We start from the raw sequence: 24,212 nt of genomic DNA, 5'->3' as shown, positions 1-24,212 counted from the left end.
TTGGAGCAGATTGGTGGATTCTAAATGTTTCATCCTGGACTCATCCTGGCTCTGACGTTCACTAATCCTCATGGCTCAAGGTGCTGGACTTTGGGTGGAGACCTCAATGCACCTCCTATGGTCATCTAATTATTCCTGCTGAGTATGTGATGACTAGTAGGGTCTATGTATTCATGGCTTGGATTTTCTTCATAGCATTTATCTGGGTTCTCAAAACCTGTCTCATCTTCTGGAGCCATTTGGCTGTTACTGAGATTTGCACATTGTCATCATAGTTCATATTGGCATGTGGGAGACCCAGGTATTTGTAGTTATCCTGTATGTCTGCTGTTCTTTCCCTTTACAAATCCACCCATTTAGTCTGCATCAACGTTCCTGTCTTTGCATCCATTCAGCAGAACATTCTTGATGTGAGGCAACAGTGCTAACCAGCACCACCATGCTGCCTCATTTACAATTCCACTTTACCTTTTCTTTTCTTTCTTTTCCTTTTTTATTATTATTTTAAGGAGCATAAAATAATCCAGAAGAACAAGGGGCTGAAGGAATATCTGTAGCAGATGTGGAAGGTAAGTCCAAAATAGTCAAAGTGGTGGGAGGGAGCTATAGATATATCTGAGGTATTTTAACGGGCACAATTGGCATGGCCTACTAAATGACTCATAAGCTACATTTCCAGTTTCACCCATTATTAAATGCAGCAAATAGCACTCATGATACACTGACAGGTTTTTCCCACATTCACCGTTTTACTACCAAAAAGCCTTGAGCTTCTTTTTTCTTAACTTACAAAAGAATAAAAAGCCATAGTGGAAATAAAAATTGAACATAACGTCTTTGGTGTCGGATGAATTTTGTTGTTTCAAGCAACAAGTTTTTCTCCTGCTAAATTTTCAGAACCTACCAATTCCCTCGTTGTTTGAGTGCAGCAGCTCCATGAGTGGTGCTGATGCTCCTTCTGCATCTATGAGCTCTGCAGAGTGTTTGTCCAGGGCTAGCTCACACAGTACTCCTGCAGACACTCTTTTCACATTCTCCACATACGAATACAGCAGCTGGACAGACACACACAGACACATAGATACATAAATCCTGACATTTCCCAACACACATTACTTTTTTGGCTATCCTTATTACCAAAAGCATTAGTACCTAAATCAGTGCAGATGCTTTGTATAGGTGATTGAGGCTTGTAGTAAAAATCATTTTAGTGCTAAGTTACATTAGAAAAGCTCTATATAAGTAAGAGTCCACTTACACACTGATGCCAGTGTCGTGAGAATCCGATCAGAATTGTCAGAATTTTTAAAGTTGGCTTTTTTGTGTGACGCACACAGCAGGAAACGTTCGCCGTCAGAGGTGTTTTCTTTACTGAGTATACTTTGTGTGTTTTTGCAAGTCTTACTAAATCACAAAGAAGGCAAGATGCACTTAATTCATGTTTGCCATGCCAGCAAGTTCTGTTTGCCCGACTAGAGTGTTTTTTGACACAAGACAGTGATGTTGTGGTTACTGTTGGATCACAAAACGAAGGTTCTGAGTTTGAATCTACTGGCTAGCTAGTAGCATTCTTTTTTGGGTTGCATGTTTTCCCTGTGTGAGTTTCAGAGGTGAGAAGCAACTAAGTACAAATATTTTGTCACTGTAATGAAGTATAATTTTTAAGTATCTGTACTGTACTTGAGTATTATTTTTTCTGACACATTTGAATGTTTTAAAGGAACAGTCAGTCATTTTTTAGGTTATTTAACAGGAAAATATCCCTTAAATGTGTGCCCTTCAAGGATATCTGTCATGTGGACTGGAGCAGCCATTCCAATTACCAGCCTTCTAATTAAATTGGCCTCTTGGGTGCATGTGTTGGCGTACGTGAGTATATGAGCTGTAAATAGTGAGTATGACTTATAGTATAACTCGAGTGCTATTAAAACTGAGGGGACACAAGCATGAGACCCTGGTCAAGAGTGCTCATCTACACGTCTCCCCCCAAACCCTCCATGTCTAAGGTGCATGTAAAATTGAGAGGCAGATACCAGTGAAGACGTGATTAGGACTGCCTTGGCAGCTCTGCCCATTAACCACTGGGTAACAAACCTGCCCCCAAAGGTCCTTTGTGTATGGTTATGTGTCATGAAATGTAATGACTGTAGTGTAATAAAAAGGAGGGACAGATGGCTGCACATCACAGCCAGCAAGGCCATGTGGATGGCACTACCAACTGTGGTCTATGCTCCACAGTTACACATGTTCACTTTAATTTTTGGAATGACACTATCATCCTAGAGGTATTCATTGAATGAAAGACGAAGAACTCAGCTATGAGGGCTCTGAGCAGGACTCACATTATCTCTGTTTTATCTAGTAGTTTTAGGTACTTGTATAATCTTTTGCATTTAGTCATTTAATATTCATGAAAGATGAAGTTGAAATACTTTGTCTAGAAACATCAGTCTGTCACAGAAAAACTGATGTTCAAATCTACTAGAACAACTTTAGCTGGACATTTATATTTAGGATGGAAATATATGAAATCCTACTGGCTTTAAACTCCACAGTGTGTATTTAGTGGTATGGGAACCAAATGTTTTTAGCAAGAAAGTCAGCAGTTTCTGTAGGAGCCTGTAATCTTAATGACATGTCTGCCTTGATGTGACTATTGTTGTGATTTGGTAAATGGAGTGGTTCTTATATAGCGCTTTTCTACTCTACTTGAGCACTCAAAGTGCTTTATACAACGAACTCATTCACCCAATCACATCCATTCACACAAGCACCTTTTTAAAACTGTTTAGTGCTTACTGTCTGACATTCACACACATTCACACTCCGATGGATGCATCGGAGAGCAACATGGGGTTAGTGTCTTGCCCAAGGATATTTGGCATGCATGGATCGAACCATCGGACCTGCTCTACCACCTGAGCTACAGCCACCACCATTTGGCAGTTTATAAATAAAATTGAATTGAATATGCATGCATGTGAATGTACCTGTACAAACAGTGGTATGGTCTGCATGCTGGCAATCTCTCCTCTGTTTATAGGGTCTCTGGCCAAAATATGAAGCGCTCCTGTGCAGCCCTCTACTATTTCCTCCATGCGAACGCCATCCTGAAACCAGGAAAAGTGAAGAAAGTCATGCATACAACCATCAAGCAAAGAAACAAAGCAGAGGACCTCTAAATACAGTAGAAGAATTATTATTAGACCTTTTGTTTTATTTTATTTTTTGACACATCATTGTTAGTAGGTGCTTGGAGAAAAGCAACATAAATACTGTGATGCCAAGGATTCCCAGCCAAGTGTCAGAGGGTTCCAACAATGTCACTGCTCATGATCAAATAGTTGATCTCAAACATCAACATGCTGTTGTAGTTTTATTCACTGTACAAAAATAAGCAAAACTGCACAATTACTTTTAGAACGTTTGCTTCTCTCTCTGCCCCGTAGTTTTCATCTGAACTTCAGCAACTTAAAGCTGCCCTCGTGCACTCCGCTCTTCTTCAGCTTCCCTTCTGTCTCTTCCACCTGCTCACCAGACTTCCATGGGACTCAGAACCTTTAGCTGTTCTCCCCCAAGATTTTGGATGCACTTCCTCCAGATCCCCGGACTGCAAACTCTCTCTCTACTTTTAAATCACATCTCAAAACCCATCTATTCAAAATTGCATACCCTTCATCATGATTCCGTTTTAGTCAATTTTTTATTACCTTTTTTAGCTTTTATACTTTCGTACTTGTTTTTTATTTTTCATATACCTTATTTTTTTTTATTTTTTCGTACTAATGCGAGGTGACCTTGAGGGTCTTTAAAGGCACCTATAAATAAAATGTATTATTATTATTGTTAATATTATTATAATAAAACAGCTTTTATAACTTTCACTGACAAAAAAGTCACAAACTATAAACCTAATGGAATAAAACAAAGATTAATATGAAAAACAGAAGATGAACCATCTAGTCCTCATATATGTTTAGAATAGCTCTGAACTGGCCTTGCCTTAAACCGTCACCATCAACTGCAGAAGTCTAGGCTCAAAAAAACTGAAATCTAAACTTAGATTATTAAATCAATGTCACAGCTCACCTGTGAGCAATAAACATTAAATAACTTGTTGAGATTCAATGTTTGTGCATCAGTAGTGGGTCCTGCAGTACTAAATGATACCAAAGAGAGCGGCTCACTCCAGGTTCAACATTTCTGCTTTATTTCACATTTTATACTCTGCTCTGTTTGTGCGCACACAGCGAATGTGTCTTTGTACTTGTACTACTCATGCATGTCTAAATTCCAACCCCGCATCACAGATGAAACCTGTCAATGCATTCCTGTTATCTTCTTTCTACCTACCCTCATTTCCTTACTTATGTGAAGATTGGTGGCTGAATTTCCATGTGTGTGTGTGTGTGTGTGTGTGTGCGCTCTCCATACCTGGTATGTGTGCTGTGTAGAGGAGGCATGTCTTTGTGTATCCTGGTGAGCTTTGAGCAGCAGGTTCACCAGTCGTGGAATTGCACCTGCCTCTCTCAGTGATGCCTGATTAGCTGGGCACAGTGCGAGATTCCGGATGAGTCCAACTGTGGCCTGGACACAGAAGAGAGATCAAGACTTGTTTCTGAAGGTTATACATGTAGCAAATCCAAATGGTACATCCTGTTACTGTTTGAGCATTCACTCATCTGCACTAAAGTTTGCTGACCAGAGTGTGGTGCTACATATCTAAGGAAACCACAAGGATGAGAGAAAAAGTTTTCTGCTGCTGCTCATTGATAAAGTTGGGCTGAGGTTAAGCATCCTGACATCAGTGACAGCTCAGTTCTGTTTTGCTACCACTATTAACGCTCTGTAGTTTTCAAGCACTACATGCAGGCTTGCTGATATTTCAGAGGGAGTATTTCCTCCTTCAAAAGTAGATACATGTTATATTTATATGAACGTTCAAAGTTCCCAGTCCACCACACTACTATTAGGTCCAATCATCCCCAGGACCATAGCAATCTTTGCAAACCATATATATATATATATATATATATATATATATATATATATATATATATATATATATATATATATATATATGTGTGTGTGTGTGTGTGTGTGTGTGTGTGTGTGTGTGTCAATTTTTGTGTGGTGGAACTTCAGGTTCAGCCAATATGATGCCAAAAAGTGCACTGCTGGAGTTGTCACTTGAGGGTCATCCCAAAATCTAGTCAATTTTCACAGACACCCATTGTTAGCTATTGTAAAACTGCGGTCAACAATGTAGCAGCAGTTAGATTAAGGCAGATATGTGGACATCCGTTAACAGTGATGTCTACCTGTTACCTGCCCATTTATACTTGCCTGTCTCTAGTCCATTCTCTCACCCTTTAATGAAGCCACTGTGGAGTTGTCAGAGGAAAAAAGCATATCAGGTATCAAGTATTATGACAAATGGTAGAGCAGATGCTGGAGTAGGCAAAGCAGTCAACAGTCCTACTGACACAGGAACTGGGTGAGCACTTCATCAGGCTCCTAAGAGAAAAGTTTCAAAACCTGCAAAGCACGATCATCATGCTGCTGGCCACCTCGCTGGATCCTCGCTTTAAACAAATTGGTTTCTTTAGCCCCAGAATGGCCAGTGAGGCTGTCAAAGGACTAACATCTGAATGTACTACTGTTTTGATGTCCCGGTCAACTCCAGCAGCAGCGTCAGCATCAACATTATTACAGGATGCCGTAGCTGACAGACCTGGTAATTATTTTTACTTTGTTTTGCAGCCAGTCTAGATTACTTATGTGCCTTACACAATCTGTTTATGCTTCTCAGGAAACAAACTTTGGTTATTTAGATGCCACAGTAAAGGAGACCCAGAGAAACCACATCATTGCTGATACCACAGTGGAAGTCCAAAGATAGTTGGCAGAAGCAAACATTCCCAGAATGGAGGACCCACTTCAGTTTGGAAGGGGCAACATAAGATTTATGCCAACTTGTACAAACTTGCTGTGGAGTTCTTATGCCTCATCTGTACTCCTCTGAAAGAAACCCCAGGACAGTTGAACACATTTTGTTCCTGAATAAAAACCGTTTAAAAACAGTTGTTCCCCTGTCATTATTAATTATTTAAATGTTGACAAAATTATTTATTGATAAACATTTGACAGTTAATATTAGGTTCAATTGTATTGTCATGGTATATAGCCTTATTACACCAAACAAAAATAGAAATTTTGTTTATATGAATGAATACATGCATTTAAGATAAGTTGATTTCTTTTACTTGGCAGTCTAAAATTTTGCAACATATTTACCTTCATATTTTATCATAGTAGGCAGTAGCTGAAATTTGGAGAATCACAGCATTTTGAATTCGGTCAGTTAGAGCTCTCCACTGCTTATTGGGCAGTACTCAGGATCAGAGAATGCACTTTTTACACAGGGAGCCGATCTAGACTTCCAGTATCCAGACACAGATCACATACCTCACTTCCTAAAAATAAGCCTGAATTGAGTTGGCAATGCTGTCTGACTGAGCATCAGAAGTGCAACCAGCACTTCTTTGCTTGTGTGTATGTGTGTGTTTCTCTGTGTACCGAATAATGTGTGTACCACTATTATTTGGGTATTAAAGCTGTGACATCCAAAAGCCCCACTGCTGCACTGTGAGTGTGCTTGCTACCAGAAATACTCACTATCACGTGAAATGTGGATTGATTGTAGAAAACAGTCCAAATAGTGCCGTGAACAGTTATGCAATATATTACCTTGTTTATTTATTTGTATTCTTATATCCGACTGTTTTATGGAATTCCTGAAAATATTGATCTTTGAGTGTGTGTTCAGGTGCAGTGGTGATTTGAGATCAATTCTAATATCAGCATTCCCACTGGTGGCATAGATGAAAATCTAATAGTAAAATATACTTCACTGTTACTGTTCACTGTTACAACTTACTGTTTTTATCACGTATTAGGACTCCACACTGATTTTCAATTGGTTACAATTTTTTTTTGTTTTCACTTTTTGACTGGCACCTTCTTTAGATACACCTAAAAATGCTCAGTCTGCTGTTGCAGCATTTATAATCAGTGGGCATTTGTGTTGTGTTGCAGTAGAAAGCAATTTTGCAATCCAGTGTGACCTCTTACCAGTGATGGGAATAACGGCGTTAATAACGGCGTTACTTTCTTCAATAACGAGTAATCGAACTAATTACTATTTCTATTGTTACAACGCCGTTACCATTACCAAGAAGAAAATGTGGTGCGGTCGCATTACTATTTTTCAACAAACAGAAGCCGTCTTCCGCTTACCGCATCTTATATCAGTTGTATGGAAGTAGCTGTTTATGTAAGTAATCTGGACACTACAGCTTTAAGCAGCTGCGCACGCTCGCGTGGACGGCAATCACAGACGATCACTTTCTGGCACAACACCTGGAGCTAAGGGGGCAAAACGATCGCACGAGTGCTGCTGTTTAACTGAGGAAGAATAAAGTAGTCGTGGTAAGCCAATCACACGACCACTTTAAGATGACAAAGCAACAAGGTGCCAGTTTTTAAATTGTGTTGATAGGCCACGTAAAACCAGAGTCATGATAAACAATATATACGCGACATTTTTTCAGCGAGACCTCTCTGCTTATGAGCAAAACAAAACAAAAACAAAACAAAAACCAGCCCGTTTGTGTTGGTGGAAAAATGCAACATGCCGACCAATCAAAAAATGATACGGCAACATGACATTTGGTTGTTTAAGAAGAGGGGGAAGTTTTTGGAGTGTGTTGTCTTGTGTAGTTAGTGTGTGTTGTGTGTCAGAACAATGAGGCGACTGCTGAATGAAAACAGGAGTGATGCTGTCAGGCCCGCAGGTATCAGGCTGTGATGTTCTCGTTTATAGTAGACAGAAATTATTTTTTTGGAGAGGAACAAATAATTTGTGTGGCATCTTATTGAATGCAGAACAGCTGATTGTTATCTAAATAGTTTGAAATGGTTATTTAAAAAATCAAGGTAAAAGGTAAATGGCTGCAAATAACTTTGTTGTTTGCAAAACTTGTGCATATGATATTAAAATCAACAATTTATATTTGCATTTAAAGTTATAAATATGATTCAATAAACATGTTTGTGGCTGTTACAGTAAAAAAAATATTTTTTTGTACTCGGATTTTATGTTTTTTTGTCTGATTTTAGATCAATTGTGTTAATACAGTCTGTCAAAATGAAAACATAACTGTAAATTCAGACACGTGAGGTTGTGCTGAAAAGGATGATGCCAAACAAGGCAAAGTAAATAGTTTTTAACGGTGAAATGCAGAGGGAAAATCAAAAGTAGTTAAAAATGGCCAATTATACCCTGGACCCCATGGTTAAACTTTTTTTTTAAAGTAACACAATAGTTACTTTTCAAGTAATTAATTACTTTTAGAATCTTGTAACTCAGTTACTTTTGTGAAGAAGTAACTAGTAACTATAATTAATTACTTTTTCAAAGTAACTTGCGCAGCACTGCCTCTTACATACAAGTGGAACTCAATGTCAGATTGAGAAAGGTAAAGGGATCATATAAAACATGAGAAAATCTGGAATGGTATGAAAAACTATCAGAGGATGCAGGAATGGTGCTCTAGATGGGGACACGGTGTGAGCAAATCTGTTGATGTTTTTGTTTTTTTAACAGATTTGATAACATTGTCACTGCCAGTAATGCCTGGCCTAGTGGCACTTCCCCCAACTATCTGAGATACACAAACCGTCCTCATTTCCCCCACGATGCACAGAAGCATCCTCACTCCCTGACAGCTTCCAGGACCTCGAGACTCCTCCAATATGTTATGTTATGGTGGACCATAACATCTTATTATTAAGACTTAAGCACACTGTGGGTATGAGAGGCACTGCCCTTGACTTGTTTAAATCATACCTCTCTGACAGGTCCTTTTCGGTTAACTTGGGCACCTTCTTCTCTTCCTCTGTTGCGGTGTACCTCAAGGATCAGTTTTAGGCGCTATTCTTTTCTCATTGTATTTGCTCCCTCTAGGCGCAATCTTTGAAAAATACAATATTGCCTTTCACTGTTACGCAGATGACATACAGATCTATTTTGAACTTACTAATGAGCTTGCTGTGTCTCTGCATTACTTTCGAGAATGCATGCGTGAGGTCAAAGAATGGTTCCTGAGTAATTCCCTTGTCTTAAACGATAAGAAGACTGAGATTGTGGTGTTCGACAGTAAAATCCCTCGTGTCCAACTTCGTGCTGCTTTGGGTCCCTTTGCTAGCTCTTCCTGTGACTATGTCAGTAACTTAGGTGTATTGCTGGATAGCTTGCTCAAACTCGATAAGCAAGTCAGAGAAATGACAAGGCATGCAAGGGTTGCCACCCTTGGCTAAAAAAAAAACAACTATCAGACAATCAGAGACGACTTATGGACCTCAGGTTCAATCCAAAGGCATACAGTAAAAGAAGATCTACACTTGTAAGATTTGTATTTTTGACTTTTAATCAACTTTAAAGTTAACAACCATTAAAGGAAGCTCAAACAGGACTCCTGTTTGAATGGAAGTCATTGGCGAAGGCTGGGGAGCTTATCCAGGAGATGGCCCCTGACGCCTGAGAAACAGCATATGACTGCATTTAAGAAAGGGAGTGTTTCTAAAAATAGAATCTCCTGGTATAAAATTGTTTGGGGAAAAAGACAGGAAGAAGATGATGAAGGTTTTGTGAGAAGAACATGATTATGTGCCTACAGAGACACATGCAGGTAGCAACATCAGACTTGTGGAGAGGATTCCCTGCCAGAGGAAGTTGTGGAATGTAAGGACTATAGTCAGGGGTGCACATAAGTGGTCTGCAGGTGCTTCACATGTCTTAAAACATAATTGCCAATAATCATAGTTTGTTCCTCAGTAGGTATGGAAAAATAATTACAGATGTCAATTGGATGGTAGTTTGCTGGGGGCTTTCTCTGCACCCTTACTCAACCATCCTGTTTTCCTAGCTGCTCAGGAATCCTGGGATAACTGTACAGGATCAACAGGACCCCAAGACCATACATCAGGAATTCAATGGGGATGTGGCAAACAACATTAGAGACTAACTGAAGGCCAACAGCACAAATTACTATCAAATGCGGGATTTACCAAGAAGATGCTCTGTCCCCGCTGCTGTTATAGGTCTGAACCCCCACAGCCAAATTAACAACTTGGCTACTGGAGCAATTGTCAGCCACCTCCTCTACATCAAGCTGTATGCCATGAGTGAATCACATCGATTCACTGGTCCATACCACTGGGATCTACAGCAACGACATCAGAATGTCCTTCGGACTGCAGAAGTACAGTTGCATGGTAACTAGGAGAGGGAAAATAGTGGCATCAGTTTAGCTCACTGCATTGACCACATTCCATATGGCTGAGAACCATATAATTATGATATAATTATTAATTAATAAATTCATTTTCTTTTGGATGTGATATTTAAACAACTATTTTTATTGTTCCAGAATTTTCTTATTGGTATCTGCTTCAACAGTAACTTACATTTATTTTTATATCAAGAAAAGTACTTAGCTTAGAAATGGGCTTAGAAATGTCAGTGTGTTTAGCCTGTCAAGGGGATTAATAAAACTAAGAAATAAAGAAACAAAACAAAAAACAAAAAAAATAGATGGCCAAATTTAATGTAATTTGGTAGAGAAGTGGGGCATGGATCAACAAAGCAGTGTAGTTTGGTGTAGGTCTGGTCTTTGTACCAAGAAAAAAACAACTGACATAGGACACGGGTCTTTAAACTCTATGGGTGTTTGAAATGATTTATTTATATATAGAACAAAAAACCTTAAAGATTCTGCAATGAGAATATAAACAGAGTCACAATAGAGCTTTTTTAAACACAAATAGTCACCTTGTGATGAAATGTGTGTGTTTCAGTTTAATGGTAAATGGACTGATTCTTATATAAAGCGCTTTTCTACTCTCCTGGAGTACTCTATACAACATGCCACATCCACATTCACACAAGCACTGTCTTCTATGCTTTTAAGTGCTTTCTAACTACCATTCATACACATTCATATTCAAATGGATGCATCAGAGAGCAACTGGGGGTTAGTATCTTGCCCATAGATTCATTTATTTATTTATTTAGGACAGTGCATGTTAATGAACATAAATGTAAAAAAAAAAAAAATTACATGAATGTAAACATACCAGATTATAGCCAAGGGCTAATTTCCATCTGTTGTCCTTAAGCATAAAAATAGACATAATAATTCATAAAAATTCATCATTCATTCATAATAAAAACTCCATCACCAAACTTACACATACACACCATTCTGTTCCCAAATAAAACATTAAAACTATACAACTTATACAAGATATTTGGCAGGATATCCTTGGGGATATCTAGGGGTAGCCGGGGATCGAACTACCAACCTTCCAATCAGTAGATGACCTGCTCTACCTGTGGAGTGAAACAATTATGTGAAAAACAATAAGTACAATGTAAGCTCAAAACAGCAGGGAAGTCTAGATTGGAATAATAGTAGTCTTACATAGTACAACACAGCAATGTCTAATGCATGTTGCTATGCTGTGTATACTATTGCTGTTCAGACAAAAAGAAGCAACATGAAGAGGTTGCATTACTGAACTGTGTTATATTCAGGATTCTAAAACAAGGTGAAGATCTTCCTGCTAAATACAGTGCATGTATATACTTATAATAACTAAACTGAACTGAACAGGTAGTTTTACCAATGTTACCAGTTTACTGAATGATTACTGCAATTATTATGCAGGCAAAAGGCCTCTGCAAATACCAAGTGGATTATCAATATGTTGTTCTTGTGCACCTCTGTTCACTGATGAATCACCTTGCAGGCTTTTAAATTGTCTTTCTTTTCAATTTTTACTTCAGTAAATAGGACCCTGGTACAATGAGTGCTCTCTCTCCCACTTTTTAAGAATCAATCCTTCCCTTTGTCTTTTCCTCACTAAGAAACAAAGCAAACAGCCTTCTTGCTCGAGCTTTTAGTGTCTCTCTTTCTCTTATCCATCTGTCTGTCTTCCCAGGGACATTATGCACCACTAGGAGTTGTCACAGATGAACTATTTTAGGGAAGTGGGTAATGGGAGGTGTATGTCATGATGTGTGTGTTTGCTTGTGGTGTAGCTACAAAGGTGGTGGTAGTACTATTACCTTATGTCTATCAAAAACTCAACCTGACACTATGTAAAGAGGGGTGTCATTTACATCCTTAACCTTTTTTCTTACCACTCCTGTGTTCCTTCTCTGTTCTTTACCTCTCGCATCTTTTCTTTGCTTTAATCTCTCCCATCATCTCTCTTTTCTTCTCTTTTATTTTGGCTTAAAATATCTATCTATATCTATATAAAGTGTACACTTACAAACCTGTCAAACCTGCATTTGGTAAATGGCCTGCATTTGTATAGCGCTTTACTCAGTCCCTAAGGACCCCAAAGCACTTTACACTACATTCAGTCATCCACCCATTCACACACACATTCACACACTGGTGATGGCAGCTACGTTGTAGCCACAGCTGCCCTGGGGTGCACTGACAGAGGCGAGGCTGCCGGACACTGGCGCCACCGGGCCCTCTGACCATTTGAAACGTTGGCTACCATAGCAGTACAGTATTACAGTCCATTTTTATGGACTACCAAATTTTCATTCCTATTTCTTATCTAAAGATTGCTACATGTTTCAAAAATGATCAAACCAAAATTTCTAGACAGTGAAGACAGTGAATCTCAGTGAACTGAACTTTGGAAATACCTACTCGGGTAACAGAGTTTTTAAATTTCAGCACCCCTAAGTTGTTATCAAAATGTAAAAGTTATTATTAAAAATCAATAATTCTCCCTCCAAACCACAAAGTGGGAGTGAAATCTTTCCATCAATCCAGATCAAAACTTCTAGACACAAATGTTTAAGTACTTTCAAAATGACTTAGAACCCCAACTTACAACTCATACAATACAAAAATCTCCACAGAATACACGATACAGGACAAAGGATGCTCCTAATGGGTCTTGCAGACACAAAAATATGCACCCACTGCACGGGCAATTCCATTGAGAACGATATGCATGTTATGTGGTCTTGTATGCCTGTCCATATTACATTCTATGACAAATACTTTCTCTCTCTCACACACACACACACACACACACACACACACACACACACACACACACACACACACACACACACACCAAAATTGTATACAGTGGGGCAAAAAAGTATTTAGTCAGCCACCGATTGTGCAAGTTCCCCCACCTAAAATGATGACAGAGGTCAGTAATTTGCACCAGAGGTACACTTCAACTGTGAGAGACAGAATGTGAAAAAAAAATCCATGAATCCACATGGTAGGATTTGTAAAGAATTTATTGGTAAATCAGGGTGGAAAATAAGTATTTGGTCAATAACAAAAATACAACTCAATACTTTGTAACATAACCTTTGTTGGCAATAACAGAGGTCAAACGTTTACTATAGGTCTTTACCAGGTTTGCACACACAGTAGCTGGTATTTTGGCCCATTCCTCCATGCAGATCTTCTCGAGAGCAGTGATGTTTTGGGGCTGTCGCCGTGCAACACGGACTTTCAACTCCCGCCACAGATTTTCTATGGGGTTGAGGTCTGGAGACTGGCTAGGCCACTCCATGACTTTCAAATGCTTCTTACGGAGCCACTCCTTTGTTGCCCGGGCGGTGTGTTTTGGATCATTGTCATGTTGGAAGACCCAGCCTCGTTTCATCTTCAAAGTTCTCACTGATGGAAGGAGGTTTTGGCTCAAAATCTCACGATACATGGCCCCATTCATTCTGTCCTTAACACGGATCAGTCGTCCTGTCCCCTTGGCAGAAAAACAGCCCCATAGCATGATGTTTCCACCCCCATGCTTCACAGTAGGTATGGTGTTCTTGGGATGCAACTCAGTATTCTTCTTCCTCCAAACACGACGAGTTGAGTTTATACCAAAAAGTTCTACTTTGGTTTCATCTGACCACATGACATTCTCCCAATCCTCTGCTGTATCATCCATGTGCTCTCTGGCAAACTTCAGACGGGCCTGGACATGCACTGGCTTCAGCAGCGGAACACGTCTGGCACTGCGGGATTTGATTCCCTGCCGTTGTAGTGTGTTACTGATGGTGACCTTTGTTACTTTGGTCCCAGCTCTCTGCAGGTCATTCACCAGGTCCCCCCGTGTGGTTCTGGGATCTTTGCTCACCGTTCTCATGATCATTTTGACCCCACGGGATGAGATCTTGCGTGGAGCCCCAGATCGAGGGAGATTATCAGTGGTCTTGTATGTCTTCCATTTTCTGATGATTGCTCCCACAGTTGATTTTTTCACACCAAGCTGCTTGCCTATTGTAGATTCACTCTTCCCAGTCTGGTGCAGGTCTACAATACTTTTCCTGGTGTCCTTCGAAAGCTCTTTGGTCTTGGCCATGGCGGAGTTTGGAGTCTGACTGTTTGAGGCTGTGGACAGGTGTCTTTTATACAGATGATGAGTTCACACAGGTGCCATTCATACAGGTAACGAGTGGGGGACAGAAAAGCTTCTTACAGAAGACGTTACAGGTCTGTGAGAGCCAGAGATCTTCCTTGTTTGAGGTGACCAAATACTTATTTTCCACCCTGATTTACCAATAAATTCTTTACAAATCCTACCTTGTGAATTCATGGATTTTTTTTTCACATTCTGTCTCTCACAGTTGAAGTGTACCTCTGGTGCAAATTACTGACCTCTGTCATCATTTTAAGTGGGGGAACTTGCACAATCGGTGGCTGACTAAATACTTTTTTGCCCCACTGTATCTGCTTGTGTAGCGCTCTATAATTTGTCTTTTTGGTGCTGTATATCATTTGAGTGCACTTTATTACAAGGCAGCAGATGGAGACCCAGCATGTCTGTTTACTTCACCCTCGACTTTCCCCCCACCTCCATTCTTTTCTCTCTCTTTTTCCTATTTCTCACTTTCTTCTTATTTTTTGCCAATCTGGCCTTTACCCCATCTGCTATCCACTACACAATAATATGAATAATAAAATACAGTAAATAAATAAAAGTGTACACTACAAAGAATTCAGACCATAATTCTGCTTGCTGGACAGGACAGGTTAAAAAATAATAACAAATAAAAACATTTTATTTTTCAACTCACTTTTGTCTTCCTTCTGCTTCTCTCATTCCAGAGTTTGCAGCACCAGTCTACAGGCATCCAGATCTGATCACAAGCTGTTTATAAAGTGGGGTCATGATCAGAGATGGGCAGTAACGCGTTACAGTAACGCGTAATCTGATTACTTTTTTCAAGTAACGAGTAAAGTAAGGGTTTACTATGGCAAAAAAAAATTTGTATGATGGATTATGCAGAAAAAATAGAATTGGTCTGAAAGATCTATCGCTTTATCACCTATTCAGGTTGTAAATCATGTTTTTAAAAAGTAACTAAGTAACTAAGTAATTAATTACTTTTGAAAATAACTAATCAGTAAAGTAACAGGATTACTTTTGGGGGGAAGTAATCAGTAATTAGTTACTGATTACTTTTTTCAAGTAACTTGACCAACACTAGTCATGATAGAAGTCCCACTCTGAGTGACAGTCTCTGATATAGCTGTTTTGTCAGAGTCTCAGTCATTGTATTCTCATCAGTTGCTGCAGGCCTGGAGTATCTGCCCAGGTTGCAGGTGACGACAATTCAGACATAGCAGTGTCCTTTGCTGTGTTGTGATGGACCTTGAAGAGACGCCCTCTTCTGGGACAACTGCTGCCATCAACCATGACCTCCTTTTATATACTTACATATATATTTAATTTCTTTTTTAGATTTTTTACTTTTAGATTTAGATTAATTTATTTATATTGTATTACTCAGATGGCAAATCAATGCACAAAATCACATTCTGATGTGCACTAACTGGTGTGTGTTATAAATGAGAATAAAGTAGCTATTCTATTCGCTTGTGCTGAGCTAACACTTGTGGTTGAGCAGGGAGTAGTCCTATTGCTCAATAAGGCCGTGGATATGTCTCTGCATTTAGTCAGGCCATTGTGTCTCATGAAATGATGAATGATTTCAACTCCTACTGACCTTGGCGCTACTTAGGACATGTCCATCACATTCGGACGGCTCTGATTTCACTTGAACAAAACAAAAGCACTCACTTCCACTGGTACTTGTAGAATGAGCACTCGGTAGCTTTCTTATGATGCTGCTTTGTTGAACGTGTATCCAGCATGGGTTATAACAGCACAACAATGGGTGTGGCAGCTAAGAGAAGAACTGCACATAGACAGCCCTGCCGCAAAGCATGTCATGGTGGCGTAAAGCCGCAACGCCCACCCGCTTGACACAGGCAACCCAGTATATGACATCTCCCCCCTTTTCATGTTATTTCCAATAACAAACCCCAAATAGAACAGCAACGACACAATGATAACATGTGACACTATAATAGCCTCTGGGCGGTTCTCTTAAGGACCCGAGCACAATTGGCTTACTGTCGGCCTGAAGGGCAGTGTCCACAAAACAGGACTTATTAAACATGGTAAACCTTTAAGGTAATTAACTCAACCAGGTAGCAGCAGTATTGGTTGCAGCTCAAAACACAAGTGCAAAACAGCAACAATACAGCATTCCCACTCCCCGGTCCTTCTTTCTCTCCCATTACCCCAGTGTCTACAGATCCAGCCTGTTGACTGGCTTGCGTACCCGGCCGCACCTCCTGCGTAACTGATCCGGTACGTCGCCGTGAGTGGGTGCAAGCGTTGGGGCCAGACTAGGGGCCAAAGGTGGGGTCTCTGGAGTGGACACACCAGCGCACTGAGAAGGCAGCTCCTCAGTGTCCACAGTGGGTGTTGGAAGGGGCTGTGGCATAGCCCGTGGAGATGGTTCGAGGCGAAGATGGCGGCGGTTCCATCGCAGCACCGCACCTTGGGGTGTGGCAACGAGATAGGATGTCGGAGAGACGCTCTCCTAGGAGATGATGGCCGGCATTGCCCAAGCCTTCTCCTGGTCCAGCTTAGTTAGGACAGCATCCCCTGGATGGAGTGGAGGTAGGGGCTTAGTACCATGGCGGCGGTCGTAGTAGAACGCCTGCTTGGCCTTCTGACCAGCATCCCTTCGTTTAACCTCTCTTTTGTTGGGCCATTTAGGTTGAAGATTCTTCTCCAAGGTAGGCAGGGTTGTCCTGATCTTCCTCCCCATAATAAGTTCCGCTGGGCTGAAGCCTGTAGTGGTATAGGGAGTAGACCTAAAGCACATTAGTACTATCAGTGGGTCATTGTGCCAGAGGATTTTCTTTGCAGTCTGTACTGCCCTCTCCGCGTGACCATTTCCCTGTGGGTGGTGGGGACTAGACATTCTGTGGGCAAAATCCATCTCTCTCGCGAAGGCCTGGAACTCAGAGCTGGAGAACTGAGGGCCATTGTCACTCACCACCTCGTCAGGGATCCCAAACCTAGCAAAGGTCGACTTCAGTTTCTGAACAACTTGGCCACTGGTAGGTGCAGTATTTCCAGAAAACGTGAGTAGTAGTCCGACACAACAAGGTAATTATTCCGCTTGTGTTCACAGAGATCCAGGGCTATCCTTTGCCATGGACGATCCGGCAAAGGTGTGGAGATGAGCGGCTCCCTTGTCTGTGTTGGCCTCTGTGCCAGACATGTGTGGCACTGCAGCACAGCATTCTTTAGCTCAGTGGAGAGCCCCGGCCACCACACAGATGAATTAGCCCTATCCCTGCACTTGGCGAGGCCTTGGTGCCCTTCATGTAGTTTGTGTAGAATGGCTGTTCTCTGTGACTTTGGAATGACGATTCTGCAGCCTCGTATAACCAGGCCGTCAGCCTCTAATAGCTCGTTTTTCACTTTCATGTACGCTTTAATGTTCAATGGCACACTAGCTCCGTATGCAGGCCAACCCCTGCGTATGTACGTAATGACAGTCTGTAGTTCAACATCCGTTGCAGTGGCTGCTTTAATGCTTTCCATTCGGCTTGGGGACGCTGGAATGCCCTGTAACACGGTGGCTATGTAGCAGTCCACTTCACTGTGAGTGCTAGTGTCATCCTCAGCCCGAGTCTGTGGACTCCGTGATAACGTATCGGCGATGACAAGCGTTTTGCCAGGGACATAGATGGCCTCCGGCTTGTACCTCATGAGCCTCATCAGGAGGCGTTGACACCTCAATGGAACATTGTCAAGGTCCCCGCTATTGACCAGGGGCACCAAAGGTCTATGGTCGGTCTCAAGCCTGAAGCGATCTAAGCCACATAGATACTTATCAAACTTCTCACAGGCCCAAACACTTGCCAAACACTCCTTTTCGATTTGTGCGTAGCGTGTTTCAGCCTCCGTGAGGCGTCTAGAGCAGTAGGCAACAGGTTTCCACTCTGCACCATGAAGCTGAAGCAGCACAGCCCCAAGCCCGTAGCTACTGGCATCGGCAGATACGGCTGTGAGTCTGTTGACGTCATAGAAGGCAAGAACAGGTGCTGATGTAAGCGCTCTCTTTATGTTCTCGAAGGCTGCCTGCTGTGGGTGATCCCAGGTCCAACTGTTTTTGCTTTTAAGCAACTCGTACAGTGGCTGGCATACTGTGGCAAGAGCAGGAATATATCTGCCCAGGTAATTAACCATTCCTAGGATCCGTTTAAGCTCTTGCACATTTTCTGGTGACGGCAGCTGAAGAATGGCGTTCACTTTCTTAGGGTCTGGCCTGACCCCAGAATAGTCGATCAGGTGCCCTAGGAAGCGAAGCTGGCTCTGTCTGAAGGAGCACTTCTCTCCTTGAGAGCTTCAATCCGGCTAACTCAATGCGCTGCAGCACCTTCTCAAGTCGGGTGTCGTGTTGTTCCATGGTGGCCCCATAGACCAGGATGTCATCCATAAAGACCTCCACACCTTCTAGCCCCTCTAAGGTCTCCAACATCTTTCGCTGAAAGATCTCTGGTGCACTTGTTATCCCAAAGGGCAGCCTATTTGGCAATACCTGCCAAATGGCATGATGAATGTCGTTAGTTTGCAACTCTCGTGATGCAATGGGAGCTGCCAAAATCCACTGGCTGCACCCACGAGGAGAAGACCGTTGCCCCACTCAACCTGGACATGGTTGCCTCAGGGGTAGGCAAGATATAGCGCTCTCTTTTGACAGACTTATTCAGTTTTGTCAGATCGACGCAGATCCTGGCCCTTGCTGTGTTCTTCTTCAAGACAGGCACCATTGGGGCACACCATTCGGTAGGTTGGGTCACCCTCTCAATGACACCATGGTTCTCCATTCTTTGTAGTTCCTCCTTCACTTTCTGCAGCATGGGGAAAGGCACACGGCGTGCCGTATACACTGCGTATGGCACAGCATCGTCCCTTAACTGAATTTTGACTGGCTCAGTTTTTAGTGTTCCGTGTTCACCGTAAAGTGGTTGGTTCCTGGTGGGTGTGATCGTTGCTTCATCAATTCTTCTCACCAGGTTCATCTGCACTGACAAGGAGCGGCTGAGAAGGTTGCTAACTCTGCGTCCACGAACCACATACACCTTGGATAGGTAGTCTTTGCCTTCATAACTTATTGTGGCCTTTAAGTAGGTCACGAGCAGTTGTCCAAGCATTTCACTACATATCGTACTGTGTATGACTGTGTACGTGACAAATAAAATTTGAATTTGAAGTAGCCGAGACATAACAGCTCTCCTCCTGTACTGAGCCTCCCGCATCTCCCTGCAAGCTGACCTGCGCTGCGACCACCTCTGACTGTCTGACAATCTGGGTCGTTTGCGCCAATGTGAGGTCCTTCATCAGCTGTAGCCTGCGGGAGAGGTCCTTGTCTTGTATCCCGACCACAATACGATCGCGGATATTTTCCTCTTTACATGCACCAAACTCACAGTGCTCTGAGAGGTCATACAGGGCTCGGATAAAACTCTCCGCCGTTTCACCTGGCCGCTGGACACGCTGGTGAAAACATGCTCTCTCATGTATAATGTTCCTCTGCGGGAAAAAATACTCGTCGAACTTCCTCATTACGACAGCGAAGTCGTCACGTCTTTCATCGGCGGCGAAGGTGAGTGACTTGTAAATGTTCTCTGCTTCATTTCCCATCACATAGATTAGGCAGCTCACCTGTACTTGTCCTTCGTCTTTGTGGAGTTTCGTTGCGATCCTGTAGCGCTCGAAACGCTGTTTCCAGTCGGGCCATTCCGTCGGCTTATCGAAAGGGAAGCTTGACGGGGGATTAAACTTAGCCATTCTGTTGTTTTCTCCCTTATGGCGTTATTCCGGCGATGGTCCAGGTCACTTCTGACATCATGTAGAATGAGCACTCGGTAGCTTTCTTATGATGCTGCTTTATTGAAGGTGTATCCAGCATGGGTTATAACAGCACAACAATGGGTGTGGCAGCTAAGAGAAGAACTGCACATAGACAGCCCTGCCGCAAAGCATGTCATGGTGACGTAAAGCCGCAACGCCCACCCGCTCGACTCAGGCAACCCAGTATATGACAGTACTTTGCTTATGTGTTAAGTCTATGCTGTTTTGGGGAGTTTCATGAAAGACTGCAGTTCCGTGTTGGCTCTGTTGCCATTCTGATTTGCTGGTGGACACAGGAATCTACCACTAGCAACATAGCATGCCACATCACTGTGTGTTCCAGTCTCTGTGAAAGTGTTAGCTACGGGCTATGTGACAGGGTGTCTGCAATGATAAGAGTATTTCCCAGGACATGCTCCAATACTGGACTGAATCCCAGGAGCCTCATGAGAAGATGTTGGTACCATAGTGGCACATTGTCCAAGCTGTGTTTGTTAACGAGAGGTACCAGTGACTCGTAGTCTGTTACACATTTTAAACTGAGCCGGGCCACTAAACTGTCAGACTCTTTGCACACCCACACACCCACCAAACTGAACGTACTGAACGTAGCATGTTCTGCTCATTACTCAGATTTCAGGAGCTGGTCTGCAACCTATTGCTATTCACCTGTTTCCTGCTGCTGATGCGAACCCACAGGCTACGGGAAATCTAAAAGGAGTTGGAGAACTCACCTAGCTGGGGTTTTTTGTTACAATGTGCGCTAGCTTTGGGTTGCTCGTCCTGCTCTTTCCCTAATGATGCCACTAAGCTGTCCAATGCAATCAGGGGGAAAGCGCTGGCGTGGGCTGAGGTTTTTTCATTTATCATTCCATTTCTACCTTCCCATATGAATGAGCTGAGAAAGAAATTTGCTCACCTATATCTGAGGGCAGTTTAGCTAAAAGATTGTTTGATCTATGCCAGGGCATCCGCAGCATAGCTGAGTTCTTAGTTAAGTTTCAAACTGTGGCCGCCACAGCGAGCTGGCCAGATAATGCATTACAAGGAGTATTTCTCCAGGGTTTAAATGATCAGATGAAGGGCCAACTAGCTTTCTACAACAACATTCTTACCCACATTGTCCATTATTCCCTCCAGACTTCATTTATGTATCAATCCTGCTCCATCTTCTTGCATAATGACTTGGAAAAGTAATTTCCTCTGCTTGCCTTTGGGTCTCACAGGTTGAACTTTTCCAGAAGCAATTAAAAGCACAGTGAACTTGTCAACATATACTGATGTACTGATGCTTCAGCTTCTTCCACAAAGGTCCACTGGCCAAAATGTAAAATATGATGGTTTTACCATTACCAGCTGGGACCTGCTCTACCTCCTGTAGCTTAGGAGCAAGCATTTGGCAACAATGGGAAGCAATTTCTGGAAGAACTAGACTCTGGAATGAGGTTAAGGGGAGGGAAACAGTGAAAAAAAAAACACTGGGGAAGAGAGCCAGAGATGAAAGTTAACTAATGATGAAATGCAGAGTGATGTATAAACTGAGAGTGAAAAGAGGTGAAGAAGAAACGCTCCAGCATCATGGAAAGCCCCCAGCAGCCTAGGCCTATTGCAGCTAATTAATGCATGGCTCAGGGTCACGTGATCCAATCCTTACTATAAGCTTTATCAAACAGGAAAGTTTTAAGCCTAATCTTAAAAGTAGAGGGGGTGACTCCTGAATACAAACTGGGAATATGTTCTGTAAAAGACTATGTTGAAAGCTAAAAGCTGTGCTTGCCATTCTACTTCTTTATACCAGAGGAAACCACAAGCAAGCATGGGCCAAAGCATGTTTGGCCCATATCCAGGAGTAAAGGTAGTTTTTTGTGTTGGGATAAAGGTCATTACTAGGGGTGGAGAAGGACCCTGTGTAAACCTCTCATAAAGATATGTAGTGCAGCTCTCCAGAGGACAATGGTGCAAGGGACTGTTGATACAAAAAGACACGGCACATATAAATCCAAAAAGGAAGGAAGCTGTTGCATTTTCTGCTATGCTGAGGAGACACTGCAATACCCTTGGCTTACCTGCCTCAGGCTGGCTTCCGTTTTAATATGTTGAACATCATGAATGCGTTCAACATATGCAGTAACATGAAGTTTTATGAATGGAAAGCTGGACCAATGAAGGGTTGGTTAAGTATCAAAGGTGCTTTTCTCTTTTCCTTTCTGTTCCCGTCCTTTTCTTTCCTTTCTTCCAATTCTTTTGACCCACAGAGGCTAATTTAGTTACCAGCTCCAATGCATGTTATCTCTAATAGTATACATCACTGTCTGTCCTTACCTTTACTACAGGCCAGTAGTGGGGCTGGCCCAGTAGTTTAACAATAGCTGGGACACCATAGTGCAGACGCACGGCATTCTGGGCTAGCTCGGCATCTTGGTGGCGGGAGGTGAGATGCCGCAGGGCGCAGACCGCAGGTTCAGCAACATCCTCCTTCTCGCCAGCACGAAGCACAGCATGGATCAATGCCTCCACTCCACCATACTGAGTCACCAGCGTCTGTAGGAACACATGGGGAACAGAAATCTGGGTTTTTCACCATGAAATACAAATGTGAATCCACACATCAAAACAAAGACAAGTAAACATTAAGTTACATCGCTTTGTTAAACTGACGTTCTTTAGAATTGAAATGTGTACACAGCTGAGGTGTTCATGACCACTGTGACACAATCACACATGAACAAATAAAATCTGTTGGCCGTTTATTTAATCTGATATTTTTAATGACTTTGGTTGGCAATAAGAACTTATGAATTTCAGGAAATATTCATAGTAGTATGTCTTCATACTACGCCAGCATGCGTAAAAATGGATTTATAAAAGCCCAGAACATCGCACCTAAGCTTGTGTATATTGTACAATATGCACAAGCTTCTGCTCATTTAGAAAATGATATTTGCCAGCAGTGTGTTTTGTGTATTTTAAAACTTGACTGCATGTCTGTGGACTGTGGGAGGAAGCCGGAGTATCCGGAGAGATCAACCCACGCAAACACAGGGAGAACATGCAAACTCCACACAGAAAGACCCTGGTCTAATGTTGGAACTCAGAACCTTCCTACTGTGAGGTAACAGTGCTAATCACCAATCATTGCGCCGCCCCACAATACGGAGAACAACTAATAAACTCTGAGCCTGTGAACAAAGACAGCAGTGTCTTTTTTAAGAAGTTGAGAAATGAAATCTGGAGCTTGTTCTGTATACTGAATTTTAAAACAAATCCTAAAAACTATTTGGAGCCAGTGTAAAGAATATAAAAAAGAAGTAATGTGAGCTTGCTACAACGTGTTAATAGTCTGGCTGCAGCACTTTCTATAGCTTGAAGGCGTGAAAGAAACGATTAGTCCAAGCCGGGCATTACCATTATTTAAATGCAATGACATAAATGCATGGATAATTTTTTCCAGGTTGGCTGATGAGACCATATGTCACAACTTAGAAATGTTCCTAACTGAAAGATGTGAGTCGTATTACACCAAGACTTCGAATGCTGAACTTAGTTGAACAAACAAAAGCAAGAGCCTGAATGTTTCTAAGATATATTTCAGGAGGAGCTACAACCATGGTCTCAATGTTGTTGGTGTTTAAAACAAGATCATTCCTAGAGAGCCAGTTGGTAACTTCTGTTAAACTTCTGTTAAACAAGAGTAGTCTTGTTTAATAAGTGAATTGAATTGGATAGGCTGTCCACACTAGTGTAGACTAGTGTGGACAGCCTATCCAATTCAATTCACTCATTTATACAGCACCAAATCACAACAGTTGCCTCAAGGTGCTTCATATTGTACGATAGACCCTACAACAACACAAAGAAAATAG

General features: G+C 41.9%; 1 protein-coding gene across 3 annotated transcripts in view; it reads right to left on the bottom strand.

The window, feature by feature from the left end:
• LOC146710507 (junction plakoglobin a-like) overlaps positions 1-24,212 on the bottom strand; it is a 117,532-nt gene that overhangs the window by 7,058 nt on the left and 86,262 nt on the right. For 2 of the 3 annotated variants that reach the window (XM_085453083.1, XM_085453084.1), the window contains 4 exons: positions 22,672-22,890; positions 4,435-4,587; positions 2,991-3,110; positions 905-1,055 (listed from right to left, as the gene is read on the bottom strand). In XM_085453083.1, coding sequence (XP_085309209.1) covers positions 905-1,055; positions 2,991-3,110; positions 4,435-4,587; positions 22,672-22,890 — 643 coding nt within the window. The remainder of the gene's footprint in view (positions 1-904; positions 1,056-2,990; positions 3,111-4,434; positions 4,588-22,671; positions 22,891-24,212) is intronic. The other variant, XM_085453085.1, reaches the window with a different exon arrangement.

Source organism: Copadichromis virginalis, linkage group LG4, assembly GCF_057382275.1.
Source record: "Copadichromis virginalis isolate Kocher_CV1m ecotype Utaka linkage group LG4, C_Virginalis_male_GT1.1, whole genome shotgun sequence".
Lineage (NCBI taxonomy): Eukaryota > Metazoa > Chordata > Actinopteri > Cichliformes > Cichlidae > Copadichromis > Copadichromis virginalis.
Note: the sequence above shows the minus strand (reverse complement) of the source record. Positions and strands in the feature narration are given on the sequence as shown.